The sequence below is a fragment of the Convolutriloba macropyga genome, chromosome 4 (genome assembly GCF_964194025.1).
Source record: "Convolutriloba macropyga chromosome 4, txConMacr16.3, whole genome shotgun sequence".
Taxonomy (NCBI): Eukaryota; Metazoa; Xenacoelomorpha; order Acoela; family Convolutidae; genus Convolutriloba; species Convolutriloba macropyga.
The window spans coordinates 5,363,323-5,383,611 of record NC_134471.1 but is presented as its reverse complement, the minus strand read 5'-3'; the positions used below and the strand labels follow the sequence as shown (position 1 = coordinate 5,383,611).

Below are 20,289 nucleotides of genomic sequence, written 5' to 3'. Positions count from 1 at the left end.
TTTAAAATGTTTGCTCAACAAAAACACGAAATGGTCTAACATTAATTAAACAAGACTTCAAGAATCGCTCATTATTTAGCTTCTAAAATCCTCAATATATATGATTTGATAAACTTTTTTCTTCGAAAAGCCTGATAACATTAGACTGAAAACCTTTAAGAACATCAGCGAGATGTCACCGTAGTATTTTCATGGAAACTTTCAGGTCTCTTCAAAAAATATTTCAAAAGTTTTTCGAAGTTCTGAAAAAAGTATAACGTGCATTAACAAAATCATCATGATCATTGTAACTAGTTGCGATTAGTTATAATTATGGAGGAGCATGAAGTCATACTTTTCTTGTCGGAGTTTGTCATGATCATAGTCTCATGCTGCATAAAATTGTCTAAGAACTTTGTTGAGTTTACTGTTTTAGTTCTTAAATAGTGTAGAATTTAGTTTCTGCGTAGTTTATTGACACCTTTGTTAGTTGCAACTTTATCTTTCACACCGAACTTTTGCGGGTAAAATAAATAGGCCCTAATTTTGACAGGTCTCAAATACAAATATGCGTCTTAACATTAGGGCTAATGAAACAAACACTTAGGACTCAAATATCTTGTTCTAACAAAGATAAGACCGAATTAGCACACAAATGACCAACAATACCAAAAGTGGAGTTTTGCACGGCAAATAACACCTGATAAGAGGCACACAAAATTGTGGCGCAAATTAGAGCAAGGCAAATAAGACCAAGTTTATTCGAGTTGGAAATCCTCGGGGTCATTCACTTTAAAACTTAGCCTGCTGAAACTCCAATCGAAGGAAATCAATTTGGTGCCCTTTTTTTGGTCATTAAAAACTGAACATAGCTAATTGCTATTATTGGCCTTGCTCCATATTACCCTTGTTCGCCAGGCTTTAAAATTTAACTTACTCGCAGTATGGACGGCAAAATTGTTAAAGCGCGACATGGAAAGGCCCCGATAAAACTACCTCCAGTGGCTGGCAAAACGCCACGGGCAGAGCATATTCGAAACTCCAAAACGAAGGCAAAGAGGCGAACAAAAAGCGGCAAGTCTAACAATGGAAAGAAGACCCTCGCAGCGAAATCAGACGAGCAATCACAGCAATCAAGCAAGCAACAACAGCCACCAAACGTTCAACAACAACAGCAACACGAACAACAGCATCAACGAGCATGCGATAGCGACTTGTCCGACGACGAAAAAGCCGAGCAACAAGCGCTATTGGAGGTAAAGAAGAAAGTGCAAATCGAGCGTCCGTATGCAGTGTAAAAGCGAACTTTAATTTAACTTAGATATCTGTCATGTGTGTGCTAGTCCGGGTTAATAAATTATGTCATCTAAATTGAACAACTTACCCCTAATTTTTTTTGCTTAACACGAGTAACAATAAAACAATGCATTGTTCCACCGCTCATGCCGGCCTTTAAGTAAATTCCTCCTCTATTTGGGCCCATCTTATTTCCAGTATAGCAATCCCAGTGGGCTTGCTCGAACTCATCGGTCTCATAAAACATATAAATATTAGTTCTAAAGGTTCGGGCTAGCATTCTCAAATCTGTTGTTGTAACGAAATTAAGATCATCGGGGCCATTAATAAGAGGGGCAGCGCCCATCAGATTTAATAAGTGGCGGTCCGGGCCTTCTTTTCGTAAAGAACGAATTACTTCTTCAATTTTTCCGCCTTGATTAGGGTTTCCGGTCAGAATTGTGCTAAGAGCAGCGCACACGCAATTGTAATCGGGATCAATAGTGTCCACGGTTTTAGGGATAAAAGAAGTAGGATCTAACGAAGGGGCGTTCTTGAAGCAATTTTTTTCTAGTAACGGCCTTTCGTTAATAACTAGGCCTAATTCATAACAAATTCTATCCAGTGTAATGCGAGAAGCATGAACTAAGGGACCGGTAAAACGGCGATGAGTAATTTTTTCATTGCAATAACCACAGTTACGTACTACTTCTCGAACGATAGGCTGGGCTCTCTGGACATCATAAGATTGTTTAACAAGCCGTTCGAGCTCAACTGCTTTAATATGCTCGTGGTCCCGATGTAATTTTTGTATAATAAATTTTGCACTCCTTGAGTGCAATACTTTAAGTCCGGTCTTTTTATTAAAAAGAGTTAGTTTGGGTTTGGTATAGCGACTACATAATTGTTTAAAACGGTGCCTTTTCTGTCGATTAATACTTATATCTTGTGGAATTGTCCCACGACGATGAAAATTGAGAATAGACTGATACAATTGGAAATCCATTGGCGCTCTAAGTTAGTAGGTAAATCAAAGCTAGTAAGAATTAAGGTTTAATGAATTTGCTAGTTGGTGATTTGCTAGTATTTGCATAAGATCATTGGCAAACAAGAAATGGCGTGCGCACATTGACTGAGTTATCAGAGCATGAAATATTGATTTGCCACTCTATGATACTGCTTCAGGGCCCCTAATTGTCCCAAATCCAGGCGTCCGCATTTTCACCACCCCCCCGCAAGTCCTGAAAACCCTACTTCCCCAAGTCCGATCACCATGAAATTTTAACTGATCACTCCCGGGACAATTTCTTACACATTGAGAAAAACAACGGGCTTTTTCCTGTACCCGAAACCGTTCTTTTGGCCTTTAAAGTAAAACATAGAAAACAGATCAAAGGCCAATTTCTTATACTCCTTTGAAAGAAGCGACACTTTTCCAGAGTCAAAACATTTTACCAAGGCCTCGTTCAGAGTGGAAATATGGGATAAATTACCTTGCAATCCCAAAGTATTCGCACTGAAACCATTCCTCAAAGGAATAAGGGACAGAAAGAGCTAAGTTTTATTTTTCTCTTTTTTTGATGACTCTAGGGAAATGGTTAAAGTTTTATTTAGAACGGGACATTACTCCAGCCTAAATGGGAAACAAAGGTATCATAGGTTAAATTGGATGCGTATTCGTTACTTAGGAGGGAAAAAGCAAGTGTGCGAAAAAATTGCACACGTATTGCTCAGCATGAAACATGGATTGTGCCATATTCTGAAATTATCAAACCGAGTTAAACACGCAGCTCCGGTCATCTCGAACAAACATCAACATAAGATAAGTGGCATCTTGTGACTGACCTTCCACGCCAACCATAACACTTACACGTTAGGTCAGAATGTTCTAAAAGGAACGACACGTTACGTTTTGCTGATAAAAAACTGATAAGGTTGAGTACCCTTAGGCACAAGAAAAACGACCAGAGAGAGATTTGCGAATCTGAAAAGCAGTAGTTCGTTAATTAAGTTGGTTATAGTTTGAGAGACGAAGTTGACGCGTGAGTTCAACTTTCCTAGAAGAAAAAAAGTGTTGAAAAGAGCGATTAATCGATCTTTCGGATTAGCTTAAATTACTCTGACTTAGTGGAATCGGGATTCTTCCAACTGTTGTAAGTTGTTTATGATTCTTAAATTTGAATAACAGGAGAATATTTGATTGTGTTCATTAATTCTCTACTCCGTAATTATTTATTCTGGGCATAACTCTTAGCTTCATTTCAACGAGGCAAAGAACCGAGATATACTTGGTTGTTTTAGTAACTACATTTCGACGAATTATTATTTTTATTATTGGAAAGGAAATTAATTATTGTGCGCAGCAAATATTTTTTTTTATATACAGCTTTGAGAGAGCACAGGGGACAAAACTCTATACTTAATTGTAAGACGGACTCACTTTTCTTCGAAGAACCTTTCAAATTTGATAGAGTTTTGGGCGCTAGTCAGTCCCCAGCTAGAAGCCTTCTAACGATAAAAATACAAAATTCTACAGTGGCGCTCCTGGGTGGGCTCTCTGACAGATTAAAATAGATTAGTTTTTACGAAGTTGGGTCTCAATCCAAGGTGTGTACAACATACTTCCTCAAAACTGGATTCAATACTCGCCCAAAGAAGCGAAGAACACGTTCCCGAATTCCCGAGTACAAATCAATTAACTCAAACCAGAAGTCGGGCTGATAGATTGAGAGAACTACTCAGACTCCGGAGAGATCGCGAAGTAAGACAAGAAGTGGGTTCGCAAAGTTTAGAAGAGCACTCTAGTTGAAGTGGTTAAACAATTACATAACGAAAATGGCGTTGCAAGCTGAAGATATACAACGAATTGCCGAAGCAGCCATTCAAGCTGCGGACGCACTGAATGGTCAAGGACTGTATGGGCGAGGTGCACGCCAACCCGATCGTTTCCCTAATCCGATATACAAAACTTGGGTGGATTGGAAAAAACATTTTGTATGCATTGTTGAGTCGAATCGTTGGGATGAAGAACAAGCAATGGCTTGTGTCCCAACCTGCCTCACAGGCTGGGCTCTTGACGAATACACTGCAATGCCCAACCACTTTCGAGAACAGGAAGATGGACATCCGGCACCTACTCTGGAGAGGATGTTTGAGTACTTAGACCCTCGAATGATGCCATTCCGAAACCAACGAACTGCTCGAGCTGAGTTCAAAAACCTTATTCAAGGTGAAAAGGAGGGAATTCAGGAATTTTCCAGGAGAATACGGTCGATCGGAGAGGTAGCGAACCATAACATGAATGCTGCAACCCGTGACGATATGAACCGTGAACAGTTTATTGATGGACTCTACGACGCTGAAATCCAAGAACTTTTACTTAGAGAAGATCCCCAAAACTTCTCGGCTGCTATAAATAGGGCACTGAGCCTTGATGCTGTAGCACGTAATTCTCGTATGCGACAGCGACGAAGGTTAGCGTCCTTAAGATCAGTTGTTGAAAACCCCGTTGAGATTCAGGGGAATGCTCAGAGTAATGAATTGATGCAGAGAGGCAATGCATCCAGAGTGTTCGCAACTGCTGAGAATTCTACGGATCTTTCGGGGTCTGTCAACGCTAAGATTGATCAACTAGTAAACAGTCAGGCCGAGTTTATGAAGAATATGTCAAATATGATGAGCAAATTTGTGACGTCAGTAATTCCGAAGCAATACGAGGTCCCACATAGTGACAATAAACCAAAACAGGAAAGCGACGAGAAACGTCTGTACAATCCTTATCCGCCTGATAGCCGTTACGGTCAACAATTCATCAGTCCAAAACCAAACAATGCGCAGTACAGCGGTGTACCAGCGCAACAAAACAGCCTCGGCAGACGATTAGCAGTTGCAGGAAGGCAGTGTTTCCAATGTGGTCAGGAAGGTCATTTTGTTAAGGATTGCCCGGAGCGCCAAACCCAACAACAGACCGGTCCTTTAAACTACTAGAGGCCGGGAGGGCCACAGTTTTTCGTAAAGAAGGCTTTATCCCGGCCGAATTCAAAGCAAATAGACTAAAAGACAATGATAATGCAAATTTTGACGCAAGAAAAGTTAAATTTTGCGACGAAAAGGCCAAACAACAGCACGTAGCAACAAATACAACCGCCATAGAAGACGAGAAAAAGTTTGAATCGTCGGATTTTGATGAGGGTTCCGAAGCAGCCGTAGTTGATGGAATAGTGAACGACTCGATAACGGAAATATTGATTGATACGGGGGCATCAACAAATCTAATACAAGCAGAAAAACTCTTCAGCTTGGATCGCTTTGCGAGAATTTTGCCATATAAAGGCCGCTTAGAGTCAGCTGATGGAAAGACCATAAATGTTCTTGGTCGCGCAGTATTGGAGTTAAAGTTGGGTTCTATTTGTGAGGAAATACACGTTCTAGTGTTGCAGAACTTGAAGCCTCAGATGATACTTGGCCTCAAGGAAATGAAACGCCATGGTTGTACAATTGACTTTAGATCAAACGAAATGTGGACAGGCAGCAAAGAAAGTTCGGCGGTGGTAATGCGCATGGTTTCTCTGGCTGCAGTTGGCAGCTACCGTTACTGTCGCGAAACTGAAATTGACCCGTCAATGCAGGATACAAAGTTTGTCAGCGATCATCAGCTGCAGGCAGTTACTGGCGCTAGTCCCAAAGAAACTGACTATCTCATGGCAGCGCAACTCTCTAGAGAAACACAGGTCAAATATTCAGAAAGCAATTATCTAAGTGAAACCGAAGATGAGGGATGGACAGACACTGATGACGAGGTTTTGAATTGGGTTGCTCACACTGTCTATAAAGCCCAAGATCATCCCACTCTAGACCAGGAAGTTGATCAAATTTTGGAATTATCTGCACCGGGCGTTTCTGGTATTGCTCTCGATCGGCTGAGAACGCTAGTGCGAGAATATCGGGATGTATTTGCGTTCAAAAACAATGAACTTGGATGCACCGACATTGTTCAGCATCAAATTGACACAGGTGATACTCCACCCATCAAAAAAGCTCCGCATCGTATTTCACCGGCCAAGATACCTATTATCCAAGAAGAACTGAAGAGCATGCTGGAGAAGGGAGTCATTCAGCCTTCATCGAGTCCCTACAGCGCTCCTATTGTGCTTCAGAAGAAAAAAGATGGTAGTTGGAGGTTCTGCGTGGACTACCGCGACCTTAACGATGTTACGGTGAAGGACGCCTTTCCTATACCAAAAATAGATCAGAGTTTCGATGCTTTGAGGGGAGCAAAATTTTTTTCTTCTCTCGATTTAGCAAGTGGCTACTGGCAGGTACCGGTTGCACCAGAGGATAGACAGAAAACAGCTTTCGTCACACCTGATGGTGGACTGTATGAATACATTAAAATGCCTTTTGGTCTATCTAATGCCCCCGGGACCTTTCAAAGGCTTATGAACAATCTTTTCAAAGATCACCTCTGGAAGTGGGTTCTAATCTTTCTTGATGATGTTTTGGCGTACGATTCGACCGAGGAAGAACACTTCAAACACATTGAAGTTATATTCAAACTGTTGCGAGCAGCAAACTTGAAACTTAAGCCCAAGAAATGCAGACTTCTTCAGCAAAAAGTTGTATACCTTAGTCATGTTATCGATAAAGATGGAGCTCGACCAGACCCTCAAAAAGTTGCTGCTGTAAGAGAATGGCCAGAGCCAAAAACCGTTAAACAAGTACGGTCATTCGTTGGATTTTGCAATTACTATCGGCGCTTTGTGAAGGACTTTGCACAAATTGCTCGTCCCTTACATGAACTAACAAAGAAAAACGCTCGATTTGAGTGGAATCCCAGTTGTCAAATGGCATTCGATCGACTGCGGCTCGAACTAGCTACAGCACCTGTCCTACAGTTTCCTCGGTATGACTGCCCCTTTATCATTGACACAGATGCAAGCAACGTCAGTCTGGGTGCAGTACTTTCAAATTTCATTGATGGCGTGGAACATCCTATAGTATTTGCAAGTAGGAGCCTGAGTAAGACCGAAACTATGTACTCTACAACGAAGCGGGAAGCCCTGGCGGTAGTTCAGGCTTTGAAATGGTTCAAACATTATATATGGGGACTCAGTTTTGTCATACGTACAGATCACGCCAGCTTAAAATGGCTATTCAGGCAAAATGCAGACGGCATGACGTTCAGAATGCTCCAACATTTGCAAGAGTTCAATTACGAAATTGTTCATCGCGCGGGCAACAAACATGCCAATTCGGATGGGTTGTCTCGGATGACGGAAGAAGAGCCTGAATGGGAGCCGGGCGAAAAAGAACAGGTAACGGGGCAGTGTCCCGAACCTCAAGAAATCGAGGAAGCCCTAAAAAGGGTACGTGAACGTTGTGCTATGGTTGACGCTATTACAGAAACCATTGATGACGAAAACGAAGAGGGAGTCGCCATAACATGGACTCGCACAGACTCAGACATAGAACGATTGCAGCAGGAAGATGAGGCAATCAGCCGTATTTTGTACTGGGCACCAACAGGATCAGAAAGTAGCTGCTCGCCTCTGGGCCCTAACCTAATTCCAAAAGAACAGGCAGTTCAGCATGGACCTGAAGTAGTAGCCTACTGGTCAAGGTGGTCAGAGCTTGTTCTTAAGAATCGAGTTTTGTACAGGAAATGGTTTCAACCAGAGAAGAACGAACCCCATTTGCAGCTGATTGTACCTGTTTCTTGTAGAAAAGAAATTTTGGATCAGCTTCACACTTCCCCCGTGAGTGGAGGTCATTTCAAAGTAGAAAAAACACTGTTGCGAATCAGGCAGAGGTTCTGGTGGCCCTTCATGAGGCGTGACATAGAGAAAAAACTTTCTTGGTGTCTTCCATGTGCAGCTCGGACCACGGCAGGGAGGCAACGTACCGCAGAATTAAGTCCCTTCAAAGTTGGTATTCGCTTTCACACGGTTGCTGCTGATATACTAGGACCAGTTACACTAGCCGCACGGTCAAGAGCGAAGTACATTCTTGTTATGACGGATTTGTTCACAAAATATGCCATCAGTGTTCCACTTGTTGTAACCGAAGCAAAAGATGTGGCAAAAGAAATTGTAGAATGCTGGGTCCTTCATTTTGGTGTGCCCGATGTACTTCACACTGACCAAGGAAAAAACTTTGGAAGTGACTTGATTAAAGAACTCTGTAAATTACTTAAAATGGACAAAACGAGAACATCTCCGTATCATCCTCAGGGAAATGGTCAAGTGGAACGACATAACCGTGTAATTGCCGATGTTCTCTCAAAATACTGCGCTGAAAACCCTCGAGATTGGGACACAATGCTGCCTTATGTCAATTTCGTCTATAATACGACTATTCATAGGACAACAGGAGCCACTCCGTTTAGTCTCGTCTATGGACAGGAGTGCCAATATCCTATTGATCTGTTCTACCCGAAGCCCCACGATCAAGAACGGACCCAGAACGAGTTTGTTGACTGGCTCGATAGGCAATTCAGGGAGGCCCATTCTCATGCACGGGAACTTTTGGGAGTAAATCAAAACCGACAGAAAGATCAATTTCATAAGAAAGTTTTTGGAAAACCATACGAAGTCGATGACAAAGTTTGGGTTTTCTCAAAACATAAAGCTAAATCAAAAAAATTCTTTCTTCCATGGGAGGGACCGTACATTGTCCTTGAGAGAACTTCGGAAGTTAATTACAAAGTTAGTAAACCCCAAAGGCGTGATAAATGGCGAATCCTCCACTACAATCTCCTCAAACCATTCGTGGAAGAGGAACCGGAAACGAGCGAGTGCAGAGCCACACCGTTTCGTTCGACGAATTTTTACGAGGAACCACTGGAAATTGACGAGTGGGAGCAATTGGATCCAGACCCAACTCCCCGGCCGGCGATATTGGTGCCAAGAAATCGGATTCAAGTCCCGCAGCCTGCCGTGGGACAGGAAGATGGAGTAATCAATAATCCGATAGTCGAGCAGTCAGCTGATCAATTGGGCGGTCAGGCCGCCCCGGATTCCAATAGCCGTGAAAATGATCCGGAATACCAAAGACAACTGGTTCAAAGGCAGTTGGAATCTCACAGCGTCGGGGAGAGTAGATCACCAGACGCGGAAGTTGAACAAGCAACACGAGCGAATAACCAAAATCCAGTGGAAGAACCCGTTGAGCTACGCCGCTCAGCAAGGATCCGAGCACCGGTCATACGACTGGGAATCGATGAATAAACACTTTTTCCTCGTTTACTTAAACTTGTTACCCGGATCCTTCTCCCTTGCTTTTTATGAATCTCAATTATTAATTAATATTGCCTTAAACTAATCGGTTCTCTGTATGCGGAAAAATATAGGCTTTGGTCGGATTTTAATGACTTAATTTAACGTTTTGTTACTTTTAGAGTCAAAACGGTCATGACAGGAACAACGGGCAGATTCCTGACTCTGAGGCTACTCTTCCTATTTCCCATGCTGAGAGGTGCTATCTGTTTAACTACTAACCATACAGCTGGTGCAGTCTTCACAACGGAAACCCCTGTCATCATTGCGAGTGCGCTGGAATCAACTTGGGTATCAGTGCCACTACCAGTCCTACCTGCCCTCAACTTGACATCTCTGGACATTGCTTTCCAGGAATTTCAATACGAATTTGCAATGCGATGGAGGAAGCATCATGGACGGTTTTGCAAAAACACTTTTACCACTGAAGTTTTGATGAATACGACATATCTTGCACTGAAGGGATTGGAATATGAAATGCTAGAAATTGATATTGTTCTTACCGAAATGCGGGAAAGGGCTGCAACTTACTTGAATGGAACAGAAGCAGGCTTGTCGAGGTCAAAGCGATTCGTCAAACCGCTGCTAGGTGGAATAGCTGCCGCTATTGTCCTTGCGCCAGTCCTAAAAGCTGGTTTTTGTCATTACTTCTCTTTTTTCGGGTTGTGTGGTGGTGCAGACTTGGATAGACTTGGTAAAGAGACAGAATATCTGGACGGAGCGGTGCGAACGATCACTCTTGAATCAGGGGAACGAATCCACCTGCTGGGCCACTCGTTAAACAAAACTCAAGGGCAATTGAAGATGATCAGTCATAATTCTAATGACAACTTCCATAAGATTAGGAACGTTTTGGGAGAGCTTATCAATAATACCGACATTGGAGTAACACATTGGGGGGCCTGCTACAACAACAGACAGAGCTCAGCAGTGGTTGCTGCTCAGTTTAATGTAGGAATAACGAACTTCACCCAAACTATGCTTGCTTTGAGAGCAGAATTGGCGGCATTCAAAGTCGGACTTCACAATTTTGGCTACATCTTAGATGACGCGTTGAGTAGTTTAGCTCGGGGCTATATTCCAGCAACACTTGTACCTCCAAAGGTTTTACGACAAGTCCTTAACGGACTCAAACTTGACAGGATGCAGGAAGCTATACCCCGTTCTGATTTAATGACGTATTACGGCTTTGAACTAGTAGAGTCAACAGTACTTACAGAAACAGCCGTAAACGTCCTGATAAACGTGCCTGTGCACCACACTAACGGATTTCATAAAGTTTATCGCGCAGTCCCAGTACCTCAACCAATTGAAGACGGGTCAACAGCGACACGATACAGTTTCTCGAGAAGCTACTTATTGATATCCGAAAGAAAAGATAATTTTGCCGAAGTTACGGAGGAGAAACTCATTTCACATTGTAGCGGCAGTAATCGTCTTAAACTGTGTCTAAAACCTTTTTCAATGTCACGAAGTGGAGAATCTACGTGCCTTTCTAGTCTGTTTTTTGACTTGCAGACATCAGTTCTAAAACTTTGTGCACAGCAGGTGGTAGCCTTACCGGAAGAACCTTACGCGGAATACTTGGACGACTCAACCTACTTGGTTTACTCGCGATCCAGCGACTACAGACTGCTCAACTACAGTTCGCAAGCCTTCGATACTGGAGAGTGGATCAGCGGCTGCAAAAGTTGCCTAATTCGACCACCCTGCAAAGGACGCATAGAGGACCCCAGTGGTAGTTTGGTATTGTATCCGGACCCAAGAACTTGCCAGTACGAGACCGGACTCGTTGTAAGGATTCAACAACACCCCTTACTGCGGACTTTGTTCGGTGAATTGCACGAAATGGAGACACAACTAGCTGGAATGAAAATCCCAGATGTGTTTCGCGAGGAAGCTCACAGTCAGATGTTGGAGACTTTACGGTTGAATTTGGTTGATCTACCCGAAGGAACCGTAGATGAAGAAGCAATGAAAACCATCGCGAAACCTTTTGCACAAGGAATTATCAATCAGCATGCACCATTTCACTGGCGGGCTTACCACAGTGGACCTGTCAGCTGGTTTGTATGGTTTGTGTTAGCTGCAGTCTTAGTGATTGCACTCTGGATGATGTACACAGGACTCTGTCGAGTTATAATGAACAAAGCCTGTATTGAAGGGAATACGGCTGGTACTCAGACAAGTCCGAGAGCCAGAAGGAGTAGATTCAATTGTTGGGAGCGCTTACTAAGAGGAGATGCGGGTTCGAGTGGACAAGGGCCGATGAACTTCAGAATGACCGATCGCATTCAAGTGCCACCATACTCTGAACGCGACGGGATGGAATCAACTCAATTGGGAGACGACTTTGATGACTCTTTCATTTCGACACCTCCTCCCCCCCCCCCCGGATCCAGTGGCAAAACGCAGAGGAGCAGGGACTACCGAGAGAAGTTGGCGTGCGTCAAGATTTTATAAACTGTAGAAGGGAAGGGAAGAGTGAGCCGATGACAACGGAAACTGTTAGTTATCCACTTCTATTTATTTATCTTTCCCCATCCTGTTAAGACATGTGCTTTAGTTGGTTCTATCACCCTTCTAGCTATAACTAGGAAAACTAGTTTTGATTTTATTCATGAGTAGTATCTCGGTGCTTTCATTTATATACTCATTTGTTCAGTTACACAAGTGCATGGTGTACTCGACAAATCCCGATACCACTAAGATTTAACTTGCGCACTTAGGCTGAGCGATTTTGAGGTTGGCAAACAGTTCAACTCGCAGGATAAGCAAACAAATGCTTAAATAGATAAGAAAAACACGTGAAAATTGAGTTAAATAGCTGACCCAGAAAGCAAATCATTCTACCCTCAGTAACTTTCAAAGCTAAGTACCAAAAATGAATGGCACACACTTCGAGTGGCACTGCTTTACTCTTGGCCGTCTTTTTAAAATTAGAGACGTCAAAGATACATGGAACGGTCATTTGGTGGATCTTATAGATGGGAACGTAATTCTTCTGGAAGTTGGGGAACCAGAGTATTACGAGTTCCACTGCTTTCTTTCGAACCCTTGGTCAACAGAACCACGACTACCTATCGAGGCGGGGACTATGGATTTAGTGGAGGATAGAAAACCGGAGGATAATTCAGGTACCCCCGACCAAGACTGCTCTGTAGAAGAAAACTCATTCCAAGTGAAATACTCCCTCCATCGACCTCTAGCTCCAAATGAACTAATAAAAATCATTATTCGACCTGTAGAACGTGAAGACGCAAATACGTCGGTGGAAATATACAGGGTTCTCTCTGACTCCACGGCAGCGGAGCCAGATTCCGAAGAAGAGGTTAGCAATGAAGGTGGACCTGAGATGCCTCCTTTCTACGCACGTCGGGACAATCGAGAAGGTGAAGGTGAATGGGAGGACGTTAGCAGCGACGATTTAACTGACAATTAAATATAACCGATTGGTCCAACTTAAGCGGTCAAAACTTATCTGTATTTAAGTTTGTTATCTGGAATGTAATTAGTACATTTAGCCACAAAACGCGAGATCAAAATCAGCGCCTATCAAAGCTATAATCCCTAAAAAAAAACAACAACATTTTCATCATGGTTCTTCTAATTTGGGAGTCAAAAGTTCTGGATTGGGTTGTCGTATACCAGCGGGTACAATTTTGCGAGGATAGGTTTGTTATTTTACAACTTGAAGACGAAAACGAATTATTGCTTTTACTGGATAGTGCGGCGGGCAAAGAATTTAAGTCGGCTATGTTATCTAAGTGGGTCAACCCTTTGACGAATGAACCGTTACCCGCATTCCAATCAATACTTTATTCTCCTTGTTTGATGGATGTGTCCACGCAAACGGAAAAGAAGTTTATCACTTGGACGCCAAAGATGTGGGGAAAAAACTAATAAATAAAGTAGTATATGGACTTCGTGCTAAAAAGATTGAACTCTGCCGTTTCTTGATAATTTTTATACAAAGCTAACTAAATTTATAATTATATCCTTAGAGAAAACAAACAGTTGTAGAGTCTTAATTAAAGTAGCAACAGCATAGATTTAAAAGGGGTTTAAGGATAGAATTACAAGTTTAGATAACTCAAACTCAGTTTTCGTCTACTGCCCACCAGTTCGGCCGATCTTGTGGCGTCGAGAAAGGCCACGGCCTTTCAATGATGGTGGGTGGCACGAAGGCTATTGCATCGTACACCGGCTTTGTGAGGGCACTGATAGCGTGGGTGCATTGAAAATAGACGGGAGGAATTGGCCTCATCCGCACCAATTCCTCTTCCCACCTCTGCAGCTCCCGCACAAAGTTCCGGTGCTCCGAAGATTCTGGCTTAACTTCGACGCTTTCGCCACCTTGCTTGAAGACGACAATTCTGGAAACACTGGGGTTCATGGCCCTTGTCCGGTCCAGATAGACGACCGTGAAACCAACCGCCTTATCATTCTGGAATCGGACAGGGTACTCCCCAAATCCAGCAATTGCTGTCGACAAGCTACCCATAGTTGATTGAGGACTAAAACACACAGGAAAACCATGTAGAAATGAAAAAAAAAGAACTGTCAAAAAAAAATTTACTATATAAGATACCCTTCTAATTGACTGGTGCAGATAGATGCAAGGGGAGAATAAAACTATTTCAAGCACTTGAGGGCCGACAGGACGGTTATTCAATTTCCTAAAAGGAACAAACTTTGAATTTAATTAAGTCCAACACCACCACAAACTTTGTAGAACCTGGCGAAAACTAACCTACACTTAGAGCAACTTTCTCAAAGATTATTCGGGGGAATAATGATGCAGAAGGGAAGGGTGTAGAATTTAGTTTCTGCGTAGTTTATTGACACCTTTGTTAGTTGCAACTTTATCTTTCACACCGAACTTTTGCGGGTAAAATAAATAGGCCCTAATTTTGACAGGTCTCAAATACAAATATGCGTCTTAACATTAGGGCTAATGAAACAAACACTTAGGACTCAAATATCTTGTTCTAACAAAGATAAGACCGAATTAGCACACAAATGACCAACAATACCAAAAGTGGAGTTTTGCACGGCAAATAACACCTGATAAGAGGCACACAAAATTGTGGCGCAAATTAGAGCAAGGCAAATAAGACCAAGTTTATTCGAGTTGGAAATCCTCGGGGTCATTCACTTTAAAACTTAGCCTGCTGAAACTCCAATCGAAGGAAATCAATTTGGTGCCCTTTTTTTGGTCATTAAAAACTGAACATAGCTAATTGCTATTATTGGCCTTGCTCCATATTACCCTTGTTCGCCAGGCTTTAAAATTTAACTTACTCGCAGTATGGACGGCAAAATTGTTAAAGCGCGACATGGAAAGGCCCCGATAAAACTACCTCCAGTGGCTGGCAAAACGCCACGGGCAGAGCATATTCGAAACTCCAAAACGAAGGCAAAGAGGCGAACAAAAAGCGGCAAGTCTAACAATGGAAAGAAGACCCTCGCAGCGAAATCAGACGAGCAATCACAGCAATCAAGCAAGCAACAACAGCCACCAAACGTTCAACAACAACAGCAACACGAACAACAGCATCAACGAGCATGCGATAGCGACTTGTCCGACGACGAAAAAGCCGAGCAACAAGCGCTATTGGAGATAAAGAAGAAAGTGCAAATCGAGCGTCCGTATGCAGTGCAAAAGCGAACTTTAATTTAACTTAGATATCTGTCATGTGTGTGCTAGTCCGGGTTAATAAATTATGTCATCTAAATTGAACAACTTACCCCTCATTTTTTTTGCTTAACACGAGTAACAATAAAACAATGCATTGTTCCACCGCTCATGCCGGCCTTTAAGTAAATTCCTCCTCTATTTGGGCCCATCTTATTTCCAGTATAGCAATCCCAGTGGGCTTGCTCGAACTCATCGGTCTCATAAAACATATAAATATTAGTTCTAAAGGTTCGGGCTAGCATTCTCAAATCTGTTGTTGTAACGAAATTAAGATCATCGGGGCCATTAATAAGAGGGGCAGCGCCCATCAGATTTAATAAGTGGCGGTCCGGGCCTTCTTTTCGTAAAGAACGAATTACTTCTTCAATTTTTCCGCCTTGATTAGGGTTTCCGGTCAGAATTGTGCTAAGAGCAGCGCACACGCAATTGTAATCGGGATCAATAGTGTCCACGGTTTTAGGGATAAAAGAAGTAGGATCTAACGAAGGGGCGTTCTTGAAGCAATTTTTTTCTAGTAACGGCCTTTCGTTAATAACTAGGCCTAATTCATAACAAATTCTATCCAGTGTAATGCGAGAAGCATGAACTAAGGGACCGGTAAAACGGCGATGAGTAATTTTTTCATTGCAATAACCACAGTTACGTACTACTTCTCGAACGATAGGCTGGGCTCTCTGGACATCATAAGATTGTTTAACAAGCCGTTCGAGCTCAACTGCTTTAATATGCTCGTGGTCCCGATGTAATTTTTGTATAATAAATTTTGCACTCCTTGAGTGCAATACTTTAAGTCCGGTCTTTTTATTAAAAAGAGTTAGTTTGGGTTTGGTATAGCGACTACATAATTGTTTAAAACGGTGCCTTTTCTGTCGATTAATACTTATATCTTGTGGAATTGTCCCACGACGATGAAAATTGAGAATAGACTGATACAATTGGAAATCCATTGGCGCTCTAAGTTAGTAGGTAAATCAAAGCTAGTAAGAATTAAGGTTTAATGAATTTGCTAGTTGGTGATTTGCTAGTATTTGCATAAGATCATTGGCAAACAAGAAATGGCGTGCGCACATTGACTGAGTTATCAGAGCATGAAATATTGATTTGCCACTCTATGATACTGCTTCAGGGCCCCTAATTGTCCCAAATCCAGGCGTCCGCATTTTCACCACCCCCCCGCAAGTCCTGAAAACCCTACTTCCCCAAGTCCGATCACCATGAAATTTTAACTGATCACTCCCGGGACAATTTCTTACACATTGAGAAAAACAACGGGCTTTTTCCTGTACCCGAAACCGTTCTTTTGGCCTTTAAAGTAAAACATAGAAAACAGATCAAAGGCCAATTTCTTATACTCCTTTGAAAGAAGCGACACTTTTCCAGAGTCAAAACATTTTACCAAGGCCTCGTTCAGAGTGGAAATATGGGATAAATTACCTTGCAATCCCAAAGTATTCGCACTGAAACCATTCCTCAAAGGAATAAGGGACAGAAAGAGCTAAGTTTTATTTTTCTCTTTTTTTGATGACTCTAGGGAAATGGTTAAAGTTTTATTTAGAACGGGACATTACTCCAGCCTAAATGGGAAACAAAGGTATCATAGGTTAAATTGGATGCGTATTCGTTACTTAGGAGGGAAAAAGCAAGTGTGCGAAAAAATTGCACACGTATTGCTCAGCATGAAACATGGATTGTGCCATATTCTGAAATTATCAAACCGAGTTAAACACGCAGCTCCGGTCATCTCGAACAAACATCAACATAAGATAAGTGGCATCTTGTGACTGACCTTCCACGCCAACCATAACACTTACACGTTAGGTCAGAATGTTCTAAAAGGAACGACACGTTACGTTTTGCTGATAAAAAACTGATAAGGTTGAGTACCCTTAGGCACAAGAAAAACGACCAGAGAGAGATTTGCGAATCTGAAAAGCAGTAGTTCGTTAATTAAGTTGGTTATAGTTTGAGAGACGAAGTTGACGCGTGAGTTCAACTTTCCTAGAAGAAAAAAAGTGTTGAAAAGAGCGATTAATCGATCTTTCGGATTAGCTTAAATTACTCTGACTTAGTGGAATCGGGATTCTTCCAACTGTTGTAAGTTGTTTATGATTCTTAAATTTGAATAACAGGAGAATATTTGATTGTGTTCATTAATTCTCTACTCCGTAATTATTTATTCTGGGCATAACTCTTAGCTTCATTTCAACGAGGCAAAGAACCGAGATATACTTGGTTGTTTTAGTAACTACATTTCGACGAATTATTATTTTTATTATTGGAAAGGAAATTAATTATTGTGCGCAGCAAATATTTTTTTTTATATACAGCTTTGAGAGAGCACAGGGGACAAAACTCTATACTTAATTGTCAGACGGACTCACTTTTCTTCGAAGAACCTTTCAAATTTGATAGAGTTTTGGGCGCTAGTCAGTCCCCAGCTAGAAGCCTTCTAACGATAAAAATACAAAATTCTACAAATAGACTTTGTACTCTCTCTGAGAGTAGATAAGCTCTTACGTGGCCAATGTTTGAAAAACCAAACTTTGTCATAAGCGTGCATTTTGTCACTAGTTTTTACAGATGGCCGTAACCCATTTCCAAAAAAAAAATGAGAATGTGGTTAAGCTAAAAATTACCCGAATTTTAATTGTAATTATTAAAAACGCAGTTCAAAGACCTAATTGTTCCTGTGAACAATGGTATGAGTAATCGCAAAATTTGTAACCGTCTTATTAATCCGCAATTACTATCGAGAGGGACATTTCTTCCATTTTGGTGTAAATTTAAGTTATAGGACACATGTGAGAATGATTTCCTTAAAGTGGAAATAAGTTTCGGATACGTCCAAACTTGAAGAAATTTTGAGCAAAATTTGTCTAATGTTACTAGTTTCTTCATTACTTATAACCCCAATCTTAAAACACGGTCATTGAAAATAGTAAATAGTTCGAGTAAATTTGCTCGAGAAATCCGACATTGGCAACTTAATGACATTTAGAAGTTGTCCACTTTTATATATTCAACTCTGATTTAACATTTCACCAAACTCAGATTAACAATTTTTTTTTTTCACCACACTCGGTAAAAAAATTTCGGAATTCATGTTAAATTGTTCACAGGAAAAAATCCTAGCCCTTCGTGAACAGAAACGGGCATTGCTAGACCAGAGACACCACTATGCGATAGAAGTGGTGTCCAGGTGTGTGGGTCTGGACTCCTCGGCAGCTGTGGACTACCTTCTGGAGGGTAACCAGATTGAGAGGATGAACAACTTCTTCGCTGCCAAAGGACACAAAGCGTTGATGTTCTTCTACCAGGAAGAAGTTTCACAGGAAATTGGTTAGTATCAGATTTGCCAGATTTGGGCTGTCGAGACTGGAAAACGGACTCAGAGTTGTGAATTTCTTCAATTGAAACATAATGATAAATTCGTAAATATCAGATTGGTTCAACAAATTTTTAAAGATGTGATAACCATTTATTAAGTCCTCAGAACCGAATCTGAGTGAGCACAATAAGACTATAACATCTTGTTTTTTGTACCGCAGGGAGAAATTTTGTTTTTCAACAATTAATTCGATTTTATATAAGGGAGATGCCCCCGCTCCGCCCCCTCTCCAAAAAAAACCACTTAATCTTTCATATGGAAAAAAAACAAAGTTGAGCTCCTACCAAAACATTGTTGAAAAAACATGAGTCTATAATATAATTGTCTCTTAAATTATGCAAAATGTTATATCACTCTCGTTCCGCTGAAGAATTTCAAAATTTCTGTTATAATCAATGTTTATATCTTTTTTGAAAGTTATGTGACATGGGAATTTTTCTATTTTCGGCCACTTTTCAACATTAGCAATCCGTTTCCAATAAAAAATTCCGTAAATCACAGAAAAAATATAGAATGTCAAAATTCAGCAATTTCACCCAACTTTCTCTTTTCGAAAGTTCTCCGCTTAATTCACAAGTATTTTGTTTCGCATTCTCAGGTTCAAGACTTCGTTTGAAATTAAAAAAAGGCAGAATCAGCGAGGAAAAGTTGTTGGAAGAACGCAAAAAATTCTCTTTTTCGAATTTTTTGCACTTTTTCAAATAACTTTTGAACAGATAACTATCTTTTAACCTTTATCGTTATGCGGTCAGTAGGCAGTGCGAGAAATAATTATTGCGGGAGTTATTTTTTGTTCTCTGGAAATTCAGGAAAAATGGTAGTGGAAATGCATATTTGCACAAGCTTTTCACAAATGGGATTCGCACCAACAAAGTAGTCTTTGGAAATGTGAAATAAGTACTTACATTTCATGCTCTCTTCTTCTTTTCATGGTAAAATTTACACTGCAACGTTTTTATTATGAAAATTGGTTACACACGCCATATATGTAATTTTATTTTCGAAAACAAACTAAAAATGATTATATTCCGACGTAAATTTCTCTAGAGATAATTGTTAAGATATTTTCTTTTTATGCCTTAAATTTATTTTTGGTGCGATTTTTGTTGCAAGTTTACACTCTTTCTTACCGGCTAAAAAACAATGTGAACAGAGATTTTCAAAGCATAGAAGACTTTCGAACGTGTTTTTATTTTTTTTTGCATAAACTCTTTTTTAAGCTTTTGAACACTTTATTGCAACAAGTTTGTATTTTTTTGTAATTAATAGCCACCCTCATCTTCTCAGCCAGCTATTATAGCGCTCCTGTTTTTTTACAATTCAAAGAATTTGAATTGTATTGGGGCGCTTTGTTTTTTTAAGATGTGTTCACACTTTTTTCAAATGACTTTGATCTTTCAAAAAGGGATAAACAGGTAAAGCCCTAGCGGACATTAAGTTTCATTACAGTCCCAAAGTGGGCTTTAGTAGACCTTAAAGTGCTTAGAGTGGTGCAGATGCTGGGATGGTCGTAAGGTTAAAAGGTCATTTTTAGGAGTTATTGGGCTCAAAATGATGCAATTTTTTTAAAAGTTTTTTTCAAAACATTTCTTTTATTCACTTTTTCTTGCCTCAGTAGCCAGATAACCGCATCTAAGGTTTGATAGTGTGTTATTAAGCAGTTGCTAGGGGGC

General features: G+C 41.0%; 1 protein-coding gene across 1 annotated transcript in view; it reads left to right on the top strand.

Moving 5' to 3' along the window:
- Positions 1-20,289, top strand: part of LOC142337957 (dynein axonemal heavy chain 5-like) — a 428,573-nt gene that overhangs the window by 12,481 nt on the left and 395,803 nt on the right. The window contains exon 3 of the mRNA XM_075387590.1: positions 18,348-18,567. Within this exon, the coding sequence (XP_075243705.1) occupies positions 18,348-18,567 (220 nt within the window). The remainder of the gene's footprint in view (positions 1-18,347; positions 18,568-20,289) is intronic.